Source organism: Mixophyes fleayi, chromosome 5 (assembly GCF_038048845.1).
Source record: "Mixophyes fleayi isolate aMixFle1 chromosome 5, aMixFle1.hap1, whole genome shotgun sequence".
NCBI classification, from domain to species: domain Eukaryota; kingdom Metazoa; phylum Chordata; class Amphibia; order Anura; family Limnodynastidae; genus Mixophyes; species Mixophyes fleayi.
Window position 1 is genome coordinate 161655245 of NC_134406.1, and position 12894 is coordinate 161668138.

At 39.9% G+C, this 12894-nt stretch overlaps 1 protein-coding gene across 1 annotated transcript in view; it reads left to right on the forward strand.

The window, feature by feature from the left end:
• Nucleotides 1-12894, forward strand: part of C5H5orf22 (chromosome 5 C5orf22 homolog) — a 53634-nt gene that overhangs the window by 8746 nt on the left and 31994 nt on the right. The window contains exon 2 of the mRNA XM_075212936.1: nucleotides 2774-2919. Within this exon, the coding sequence (XP_075069037.1) occupies nucleotides 2774-2919 (146 nt within the window). The remainder of the gene's footprint in view (nucleotides 1-2773; nucleotides 2920-12894) is intronic.

Below are 12894 nucleotides of genomic sequence, written 5' to 3' on the forward strand. Positions count from 1 at the left end.
AGGAAAGAGTGGCCGTTCCGTTAGCGACTTTTTACAGCCATGTTGTCGTGAGCAATGATTTTAAATTCATACACACTGAAGCAACATTTGCGGGGCATGTAACGATATACCAAAGACATTAGCATAAAGGGGCAGAGCTTTAACTATAGTTAACACCCAAAACCGCATAAAAAGAGAAGGCAATAATGTCTCTTCATTCATTCCTATAAAATAGAAGTTTATTACTATACATAAAATTTAGAAAAAACATTTAACTTGTAAAGTGCAGTGCAATAATTATTCCCTAATAATAAAATCCCTTCGTATGTAATGGTCCTGTACGGGTTAAAGTAATAGCCCAAAATCTCCATACACAAGGTTATTATACACGAATAGGCATCACCCACAATGCTCCATTCTCTGCAGGCATCATCGCTGATTGGTCCACAGCAGAAACGAACGCCCATGTCTGAGTGTATAAAATGACAGGAGCCTATCTGGCGCCAAGGAACGTGACAAGATGGCGGGTGAGGAGAAGGTGTCAGTGGTGGTTACAGCTATGGAGGCGGAAACAGTCAGAGATGGTGCTGGAAGGGCCAAAATTTTTTGAAAAAGTTAAGGTGGGAGATGGAGATGCTAAACAAGAGCAAAGCCAATGAGCCCAAGAGAGGTGGAGATGATGGTAAACGTACTTAACCAGTACGACTACGACATTAAAAAAAAGTGAGTAGCACATGTAGTGTACCTGTTTGAAGGACTTTATTTCATTCTAGTTTCACACGAAACAATGCAAATGCCTGATTTGTAACATAGATTTTTTTTTTTGTCAGAATGAAGAATTAACAGTGAGAAGGCCTGTTTAGATACCACTGATACCACTAATGTAACACCTGTTCTCAAAAAAGAAAAAAATGATGTTGAATTCCAAGATATGAAAGTTATACACAAAGGTATTTCAGTGAACATGTGCAGACAACTAAATGCTTTGGGCACATACCTGTACAATTATAATAACCAAAATGGTGCCTGTTTTCGAGAATATATGGAGGTTAAGGCCGCTATTGTTGCGATTGTGCCAGAGGGACCACAACATAAACTGATCTCGAGCAGTGAGCAAATGAGTGTATTTCTAGTGTTGGATATAGATTACAGATATAGAAGTTTAATGGTAAATATTTTTTATTTCCTTGTTTCGTAGGTAAAGAAATCAAAGGGAATATAAACCCAAGCGACATCAAGAAAAAAATTAAAAACCTTGAGATTTGCTGAAATGTGTATGTTTGGAACTGTTCTGCCACAAACCAGTAGCACCTTTTAAAGTGTAATACTATTTTTTTCACTTGTCATATTCTGCATTAAATTTTTTTGAACATTTTCCTGCAATAAAACTGTTGCATTAACACTGTGTGGTTTATTCATTGTATTTTACAAATATTAGTTAATAAAGGTTAATGACTTTATAACTTTAATAGTTTATAAAGGTATAACTTTATAAATATGAATAAGTTCCCAATGTAGATGCAAAGGGTTATAACACACGTGCTTCACACAAGTGTAATGATCTGCAACCAGACAGGTGCAATACACATGTATTCAAAACACAAGTCTGTGATGTGCGGATACCGCACCACGTGGGACTGGTACAGGCATCACAAATTTACATACACACGCCCCCCAGGTTGAAGAAGTATCGGAGGATTGTCGTTGATCGGTCGGAAGTTTATACACACTACACAACGGAAAGGAGATTGGAACGAAAATATTGAATGGTTCGACCAACCAAATGAGGCGACAATCGTCCATTTGGGCAGACATTCGACCATCGTGTCACTACACACACTGACCCGACTTTCGAACAACCGGTCGTATGTCGGCTGGTTAATCCGATTATTGGGCAAAAACCCTGTACTGTATACCCAGCTTTATTTTTTTATTATTACCAGCCTTGTATACAGAGGCTGTCTATCGGACAGCAGAGCTTGGCCAAGACGGTGAGCTTGTACCACCAGCTCATGTGACGCAGGCCTGCCACGTCAACACCACTGAAGGAACAGCGGGGACATTGTCACAAGTTCTGCGCATGCGCGCACCGCTGGAGACACCGCTTCTACTACTTTCAAGGCTAGGACACACACTGCCCCCCATTCCACCTAGGGGAGGTAAGGAAGAACCAACGACAGGCTCCCACAAGAATTAGTAACTCTTCACCCTTATTGGATTTTCAGATGTACTGGAATCTACAACCGTGTTTTGAAACAGACTGTCATCTAAGCCTTCTAGGATTCATTCCTATATACTCCTCACGCTTGCTCTGCTTAGTACAATTCTGGCACCACTAGAGACTGGGCACATCAGACATCGTTTTTTCTGTTTACAAGTTTTTACTCTGGTTCATTTTGCCTTTGAATACTATACGTTGTCTGTGGTGCATTCTTTGCACCTCATCTGCAGCTTACAGCTTAGAACTTGTAGTGTATCTATGTGGCACATTATTGCTGGAGTATATATATTTATGTTTTTTGTTCTGGACAGAACTTTATGTTTTACTGTGTTATATAATATCATTATAATAAACCACCCCTTTATTATACACAACCCCACTGCACATCTTTCGTTTTAGTACCAAGTTTCTCTATCTGTATAACTTTTTTAGGAACTGGGGTCACTTATTCTTTTCTCCTTTTGGCAGCACCACATATAGATCTAGGGAGGGCTGTTTTCCACCCATTGATCAGTATAATTACCTGTAGATTATCTGAAAGCATATAATTTGCAATTATTCTGTCCAATACAGGTGCTGCCGTTTATCTATCGGGCTATTGGATCGAAACACCTGCCTGGCTCTAACATCAGTTTTATCCACTTCGATTCACACCCAGATCTCCTGATACCAGTAAATATGCCTGCAGATACTGTGTTTGACAAAGAAGCTTTGTTTAGGTGAGGCTTATCTGTTTTTTTTAATTTTTTTCCCCACAATTTAATTTGTTTTAATTGCAATCCAGGCTGGCCCCTTATCCTTATGTTTGTTTGTTTTTTCACTGTAATAGCATGGTTACTATTGCTGTGCATTTTTGACCTTTACAAAATAAATTCTAATTTTACAATATAGCTACTCACACAAGAAAAACACAAATGATCACATGTAATATAAAGAAAATGTTTTCTGCCCACTGTAGTACGTCTCCATATATCAAAAGAGGGTGTATTTGTACCTCAATAAATGGCTATTTTCAGACATATTATTATTGGGCCCTGAAATTATGATCTGGATGCTGACATTATCATCCTAGAAGACACCCCTTCTGTCAGGAAAGATATGCTGAAATATGGCGTAATTATTAGCACTAGCAGTAAATTACTTCATCCAAGCTAAACCAAAACTTTGGCCTTACAACAATATAGAACCACCAGAAGCCTTCACTTCTGTATACGAGCACTCGGCTTTGTAGAGTTCTTAGGTTGGCGCTACACTTGTCTGTTTGTCAAGAACTTTGTGAAAGATGATTCATCAGACCATACCTTGAATGCACAAGATTGAACTGCCAAAGGTTTTGCTTTTATATAGATATGGTGGCACTTTCAAATTATTAAATTATAAAGTTCTTGATTAGCAGCACCTGGCTCAAATTACATTTTTTCCTGATATGAAAGCAGTAAGGATGTTCTTACTTTCTCACACGTGGCTACATGTTGGCTTATTGAATAAATAATGACAAATCTGTTATGTCTCAATTAGGTTTATCTGAATTTAGTATGTGTATATCTAATTGATGTAGATGTTTTCTATTAATTTTGTTTTAGTTAATTCTATTTTTCCAAAGTGTGTTTCTCACACCATTTTTCCAATGTGTACCTACCTGTTTACCCATCCCAGTTGTAGTTTTTATGTAGTCACCTCCATAAGCTTTTGACAGGATAGTGAAACTAAAGCATAAAACTACACAATCATAAACACACCTAATTAAGCATGAAAGTAGCCTCACTATTTTATCCTGGGCCTTTGTCCCTTTATTAGCTTTTTTATTATCCCAAGGTCTCATTCCAAGTGCGGGGATACAGGAAGGCTCCCCTTTACCATGTCCCTGAAAAGCCCAGTTAATCTCCAAGTGCCTTAGGCAATGTCAGGTCATGGCAACAATCCCTAGTTGATTTGTCCTGGGCATGTGGGAATTTCTGGTGGCCTAATCAACCATTTTCAGGTCGGTCTCAGTAGATTTTGGGTAAGCTGCAGCTAGGGATCAAAGTTCCAATCTGGCTGATTTGTGTGAACAGCTGCACAGTAAATAAGAGTCATTACTGTGCCTTTTTATCGGAACACAGGTGCACTAAGTGCAAAAAAAAAAAAAAAAAATTTTTTGTTATACCCTTACGCACTTATGAGTTTATATAGACTATGTTTGTCATAAATGTTATAGGTACCTATTTCGTTTAGCTGCACCTCTTTTCTACATATAGATTGCTTTCACCGTTATGATCCTTTTTACTGGCCTCTTTAAAGTTGTAGTGATATTTTTGCTGTTTCAATTACAAGCATATGTTTACATTAAAATAAGAGCTTTGAAAAACGCATCACAAAACCAAGATTTGAAAAAAAACTTGTCCCATGGTGGATATGTGGAGTTAAATTTATAGCAAAACAAATAAAAGATTATTTCAGAAGCAGTAAATACATACTCTGCTATGTCAAATGATTGTATGTGTGTGTATATATAAAATGTATTTGTGTGTGTAAGATATTTATCATCATCATCATCATCATTTATATAGCGCCACTAATTCCGCAGCGCTGTATAGAGAACTCACATCAGTCCTTGACCCGTTGGAGCTTACAGTCATGGAGAGAGAGACTAGGGTCAATTTGATAGCAGCTAATTAACCTACTAGTATGTTTTTGGAGTGTGGGAGGAAACCGGAGCACCCGGAGGAAACCCACGCAAATACGGGGAGAACATACAAACTCCACACAGATAAGGCCATGGTCGGGAATTGAACTCATGACCCCAATGCTGTGAGGCAGAAATGCTAACCGGTTAACCACCATGCTGCCTATGAGATAATGTAGAAAGATGCAAATTATGTTTACATGCTAATTTATTTTTCTTGAAGAACTCAGTTGCAGCCCTTACATATCATACTGATTCAGTTAGAATAACAGACTGTAAGCTTTAAAAGGAGGGTGGTGTTTGAAATCATTGTTCTTCCACTGTTAACCATGGTTATCTGCAAGGAAACACATGCAGTCATCATTGCTTTGCACAACAATGGCTTCACAGGCAAGGATATTGCTGCTAGTAAGATTGCACCTAAATCAACCATTTATCAGATCATCAAGAACTTCAAGGAGAGAGGTTCAATAGCTGTGAAGAAGGCTTCAGGGTGCCCAAGAACATCCAGCAAGCGCCAGGACCGTCTCCTAAAGTTAGTTTAGCTGCAGGATCGGGGCACCACCAGTGCAGAGCTTGCTCAGGAATGGCAGCAGGCAGGTGCGAGTGTATCTGCGTGCACAGTGAGGCAAAGACTTTTGGAGAATGGCCTGGTGTCAAGAAATCCAGCAAAGAAGCCACTTCTCTCCAGGAAAAACATAATGGACAGACTGATATTCTGCAAAAGGTACATGGATTGGACAGCTGATGACTGGGGTAAAGTCATTTTCCTGATGAATCCCCTTTCAGATTGTTTGGGGCATTTGGAAAAACACTTGTCCAGAGAAGGAAACGTGAGCGCTACCATCAGTCCTGTGTTATGCCAACAGTAAAGCATCCTGAGACCATTCATGTGTGGGGTTGCTTCTCAGCCAACGGAGTGGGCTCAATCCCAATTTTGCCAAAGAACACAGCCATAAATAAAGAATGGTACCAAAACATCCTCCAAAAGCAACTTCTCCCAACCATCCAAGAATAGTTTGGCGATGAACAATGTCTTTTCCAGCATGATGGGTCACCTTGCCATAAGGCAAAAGTGATAATTAAGTGGCTCGGGATCAAAACATCGAAATTTAGGGTCCTTGGCCAGGAAACTCCCCAGACTTTAATCCCATTGAGAACTTGTGGTCAATCCTCAAAAGGCGGGTGGACAAACAAAAACCCACAAATTCTGACAAACTTCAAGTATTGATTAGGCAAGAATGGACGGCCATCAGTCAGTATGTGGCCCAGAAGTTGATTGACAGCATGCCAGGGCAAATTGCAGAGGTCTTCAAAAAGAAAGGTCAACATTGCAAATATTGACGCTTTACATAAACTTAATGTAATTGTCAATAAAAGCCTTGTCATTTTACTTCAGTATACCATAGCAACATGTGACAAAAAGGTCTAATAACACTGAAGCAGCAAACCTTGTGAAAACCAACACTTGTGTAATTCTCAGAACTTTTTGCCATGACTGTATAGTGTGCCTCCTCTTACCCTTCATCATCTGTGAATTGTCTTCCCAAGCAGTATCTGAAAAATATCTTTAAAAAAAATACGGGTGGGATATTGGGGCTGTTATGGGCTTCAAGAAAGAAATTATCAGGTAAACATAATTTGCATCTTTAATCAAACCTCATGGTATAAATGTGAGATCTACCCAAGCAATTAATATAAAGGTGGAAAGGGGGTATTTAATATTTTTGGACCTCACGTCCTTTACTCTCATATCCACGTACTTTTGTTTTGGACCTTCAGAAAGTACTAAGAGATTACCTGTTTTCCTGACATCCTTTGTTCTGAAGAGATACATGGATATTGTTCTTACTAAATCCAGATTTTGCAACTTGTTTTCTCATTAGTTGGCTCTGGACAAAAAGCAGGAAGTACAATTCCCTCTTTCAAATGGAACTTGGAGACTACTTTTGTCTGAATATATGTTTTCAGAATTGTTTCCTTGTACTACTATGCCTGAAGTTCTCCTACTGTTCTGACCGATATGATGGTTATCAAAAATATTACTTTGGAAGTGAGCATCAAATAATTTTATGCAAGGTCGAATTCTCTTTGTGTCTTGAAAGAATCTTTTGATTAGCTCATCTAGTATTAGTCTGTAGTCCTTCTTGAAGAAAGTTTTTAATATGTGTGGTTTGTTAACTTATAGTGCATTAATTAGTTTGGATTTGCACCATGCTACAAATGTTTTCCATACTATGTAGTATGGTGTACAAGTTCTTTATTGCCTGTATTAACACCTTAATCAATTTGTTGGAAACACCTTTACTCTTCAATAGTGACAGCTCAGTCTCCACACCATCAAAGAGAGACTCTGTGGTTTTGGATGACAAACTGGTCCCTAGTTCTGACTGACTTGGTAGTGCCCATGATTGTTCTATGAACATCTTCCATGCTACTACAAACCACCAACTGTAAGTCCAAAATGGAAGAATTGCTATCACCTCCACTGTTTCCTTTTTTATTGTCTTCAGTGTGTGTGCAATCAGAGGAACAGGGGAGAATGCATACCCCAGTTTGAACTTCGAAGATCTTGATAGGGCATTTATTACCTCTGCTTTTAGATCAATGTGACAAGTAGAATGTTTCTACTTTGGTGTTCTGGCATGTTGTCATCAGATCGATCTGTGTGATTTCAAACCTTTCTTCCATTTGTTGGAACACTTCTTTGGTCAATGTCCATTCTCCGGGATGGATCTGAAATAGTCTACTACCTTGTTGTCTTTTCCTGCTATAAGAAGTGCTGAGTGGGAAAACTGGAGGTTTTTCTCTGCTCATATCAAGCTTTTGCTCTTGGGATCTCCTTGTTTGTTTATCAATGCTACTATTGTTCTGGTGTCTGACAAGACTCTTAGCGGTATATTTACTAAACTGTGGGTTTGAAAAAGTGGAGATGTTGCCTATAGCAACTAATCAGATTCTAGCTGTTATTTTGTAGATTGTACTAAATACATGATGGCTAGAATCTGATTGGTTGCTATAGGCAACATCTCCACTTTTTCAAACCCGCAGTTTAGTAAATATACCCCTTTAGTGTTTGTGTTGTAATTGAGGCAAAACTTCTATATTACACGCCACACTCTGCTTTCTTCCAGTATATTATATATAGACCCTTTTCCTTTTGAGTCTATGCACCTTTTATTATTTATGTGTTCAAATGTCCCAACTTTTGGAGCTTGCATCTTTTGCTATACCCATCCATTCTGGTTCTGAGATGATTATTTCTCTTTCCTTCAATGTTGGATTTTCCACAGTCTAGAGACCTCTTGGTGTTTTGTGTAAGTCTTAGGGCTTGCCTCAGAAATTTGGATTGTGATTCACAATTTGAGTACTTCTAGTTGTAACTTCCTCATGTGCCAACTCTCCTATGGTTGAGGAGAAAATTCCTTGAAGTCTGAGACTTTCCCTCACTGAGGATTGTTGCTGTGATTGGACTACATAAGCCAACTGTTGATTTTTTTTGCCTTGACACACTGACGCATTGTACTCTAAGGAATTTGTGCTGTCGATAGAGCAGATGACTCTTGCTGAGATTTATGAACCAGCCGTGTTTCTGTAAAAATTAATGTTTTCTTATTTTCTGAAATCATCTAGGCAGTACTGTAGTTCCCTGCTTCTGAGGGCAGCCATCTGGCCTATTAGCACTTTCCTGTATGTCCTTGGAGAAATTGAAAGGCAAATTTGTAAATGTGTCCCATACTGTACAATCAAAGAATTGGATGAGATGCAAATTGAATGTGAAGATATGCATGTTATAAATCTTTTGCTGCTAAGAAATCTCCCAATTCTATCACTTTGAGGATAGAACCTACAGACTCCATGCAAAAAATGTTTTGTTTTTACAAATTGATTTTTCATAACTCTAGGACCGTCCGGAAGTCTCCTCTCTGTTTTTCTACAAAGAAGAGTCTGGAATCAAATCATGTTCCTTTCTGATCTGTTTGTACTGCACAAATTGCCTGTTTTTCCAATAGAGTTTATACTGTGTAATAATAGAAAAAAACTCCTAGCGCTGATTAAGTATCCCAATACATATTAGAGAGCAGGCAATTCCAAATCCTGCAGCTGCAGAGAACCTGTGAGCAGAGCCGGTGCTAGGGTTCTCAGCGCCCTAGGCAAAATTTCAGAATACCCCCCCCCACCCACCCCTCGCGATCACACCAAGTACCTGCCTCACAGACACTTACCTACTCAACTGTGTGCATTTGTGTTTAAAAAAAAAAAAAAAAATTAGCCTTACCTTCTCCAGCGGTCCAGATGCCGTGATGTTTGATGCAGAACGCTGTCCAGACTCTACTGCAGACACAGGATTTCTAGAGGGGAGGTATCCAGGTGTTAGATTTCGGAACACCTGCATCACACCACTGCACCCCCCTCTGAATTACACCACTGGACCCCCCTCTGCATCACTTGCAAACTATGGTGTAGAAATTGTACCCCATAGATTGCAAGTCAAATATAGAGCATGAGGTGCCAATCAAATAGTCGTTTTCTCCACCATAGTTTGCCACCTCAGGCTCTATATTTGATTTTCAAACTATGGTGGAGAAAATAATTATTTTATTGCACCTCATGACCTATATTTGACTTGCTGCAAGTCAATAATAGAGCATGACGTGCCAATAAAAAAATAATTATTTTATCCATCATAGTTTTTAAATCAAAGATACAGCATGAGTTGGTGAATAATAGTAATTTCTCTCCCAAATAGCTTGCAAATGAAATATAGAGTATGACGTGGCAAATGGTCATTTTTCTATGGTATAAAAATCACTATTGCCACATACTCTATATTTCATTTGCAAGGTATTTGGGAGAGAAATTAATATTATTTGGCACTTCATGCTCTATACTTGATTTTCAAACTATGGTGGAGAAAATGATTATTTTATTGCCACCTCATGCTCTATATTTGACTTGCAAAGTATGGGGGAGAAAATGACTTTTATTGGCACCTTACGCTCTATTTTTGACTTGCAGCAAGTCAAATATAGAGCATGAGGTGACAATAAAATAATCATTTTCTCCACCATAGTTTGAAAATCAAGTATAGAGCATGAAGTGCCAAATAATATTTATTTCTCTGACGTCAGTGATCATGTGTGAGATGCGCCAGGCAGCCCGGGCGCATCATACTGAAGAGGACCGTGGACAGTTAAAAAACAGCGGCGGCACCCTGCCGCTGCTATTCTCTCTCAAGCTGCTGACTAGATTTTAAAATCTAGTCAGAGGCGCCCTGCAGGTCCCGACGCCCTAGGCAACTGCCTAAGGTTGCCTAATGGGAGCGCCGGGCCTGCCTGTGAGTCCTCTAAGAGAAAATATCAGCAAAAACGAAAAAAGCAAAAAGCAATGCTGAGAGCCGGACCACCTGCTTCTAATCAATGGACCAGCAAAATCGCATGTAAAACACAATTTTTTTAAAAAAACAGGAAAATATGCACAAACATAAAACTAAAAGAAATAACAATGGGTAAAAAACAGCTGCATATTAATGATCAGTGCACTGATCTAAAAATAATTATGTTATATGCAGTAGAAATACATAATTAACCAATGATCCATATAATAGATTCTAAAAAATCCACCACAGGCATATATTAATTCATTTCTTTCAATGTGAACATGAATCTCATCAATAAAAGGTTAGTCCCACAGCAATCTACAGATACTCCAACTACTACTGGAGTCCGTGCGTATACTTGAACCACAGACCAAACTAGGTGTATCTTAAATGGAAAGGCACACGGATAAAATATGTGTATCAAATGTTACATACACCCATCAATCTTCCTAGGTGTAAGGTCGGCAGGCAAACAATAGCATGGATAAGTGCATACGGTGATCTGTCAAGCCAGTAGGTAGTCTGCAAGGTGTGAATGCTCGGCATACAGTGATGATCTGGTGTTCCACAAACCTATGTATAGGGGCACTCAGTCCAGGTTAGCAAATAGAAAAATAGCAAATAAATACTGCTCAGACAAGGCATGAGGCACTAAGCATATTTTGCAAGAAGAAACTGCTGTGCATATGCCAACAAAACAGGAATCTATGTCCCCCTATATGTGAACCCTTTTATCTTACATTTTCTCCACAAGAATGTCCCCAATCAGTTCAAAATCCTTCCTACGGATAGTACAAACTGTTGAAAGATCACAGACGCAGCCATCTTGGCTAACAAGTCCATGTACTTATCCTTAAAAAAAGGATGTATAGGTTAGGAACATAACATCACAAAAGAGTACTTGCACTGAGAATTTCCACATTTTTAAGTTAGCCTTACTATCTACATTAATTTGAAGTGTAAGTTAAAAGCGATCAATTGACTGCCTGGTATTAAGCGTATCTGGGAGTTGTAATTTGCATAAAAACAAAGCACTTAAAACACAGTATGTAACCTCTGCCTGTTGTGGATGTTGCACGTTTTTACATATCAGGTGGTCATGCTCAGAAATATCCTCCTTTTGGGACAGAGTCTGAGCTCTCCTCTCTTAACTTCTTCCGTGTCTTGTCCAAAAAGACCCATGGTCCTTCCTCTTCTGTTGTTCACTGCAAGATGCTGATAAACAGTCATCAAAGCTGGTCTCTCTCGAAGCTGCTAGATGCCTGATGGCCAAGACCTAGAAATAGATTGACCCTCCCGCATCTCTGCCCTGAAGTCTTATATTTGGTTTAGTGCCCCAATCTGCACAATAAGGATACATTCCATCAAGTCTGGGCACCCTGGCTATACCTGTAATCCAAATTTCCAGACCAGCCTTATTTATCCAATGAATTGAACCCCTGCCTCCCCTCCCTGGAACCTGGCCTTACATACCATTCAAAAGTGATGACCAGTCCTTCGCCACCCCAACGTACCCTCTCTCCCATGTCCCCACATTCCCTCTTTCCCATACCATTCCAAAAACTAAAAATGTTTGTAATAATAAAAAGATAAAGCTTGAGGTTTACAACTCTTTCAAATGTTTTTGTTTTATTGTACTTTATACTATTCCCTCATCACAGTTATTTTTCATGCATTGCAATCTGTTATTTGCTTTGTATTTGAAATTTTGCAAAATAAAAAAAATCAGCATGTAATCAAAGTAATGACATCCTAAAATCCTATCTTTTTACTTACTTTATATAATGGTAAAAGCTTTAGTGCATGTGGGTACACTAGATTTAAACATTTGCTAGACTTACTACACATGCATATTTGTGTGAAGTATAGATGTGTTAAAGTCTCAGTGACTTTAACATCCCCATCGACAACCCCACCTACCCTGCTTCCAGCAAACTGCTCACCCTCTCTTCCTCCCTTGGTCTCACCCAATGGACCTCCTCCTCTACCCACTGCCTTGGTCACTCCCTTGATCTTGTCTTCTCCTACCTATGTAATCTCTCCGACTTCTCCATCTCTCCCTTTCCTCTATCCGACCACCATCTCCTCTCCTTCTCTCTCTCCTTCTCTCTCTCTCTCCTCTTCTCCTGCTCCCCTCCCCCTGCCCAAACCTAGTCTGTCCATACGCAACCTCGACGCTCTTGACCCTGCCTCTCTGTCCTCCTCTCTCGATACCCTCCTTTCTCCCGTTTCCTCCCAGGCCTGCCCCAACCAGGCGGTCTCCCTCTACAATCACACCCTCACCTCCGCTCTGGACGCGGTCGCCCCTGCCCACTCCGTCCACCCCCGCTGCTCCAAACCCCAACCCTGGCACTCCAAATTTACCCGCTTCCTCCAACAATGCTCCCGTTCCGCCGAACGTCACTGGAGAAAATCCCGCTCCCTGGCTGACTTCCTCCACTTTAAATTCATCCTTTCATCCTACAGCTCTGCCCTCTCACTCGCTAAACAATCTTTCTTTAAATCCCTCATCTCTTCCCAGTCCTCTAACCCCTGCCGCCTCTTTGCCACCTTTAGCACTCTCCTGGCCCCCTCCCCACCCCCCCCTCCCTCCTCCCTGACTGCCTCTGATTTCGCCTCCTTCTTCTCCTCTAAAATCGAGGCCATCCG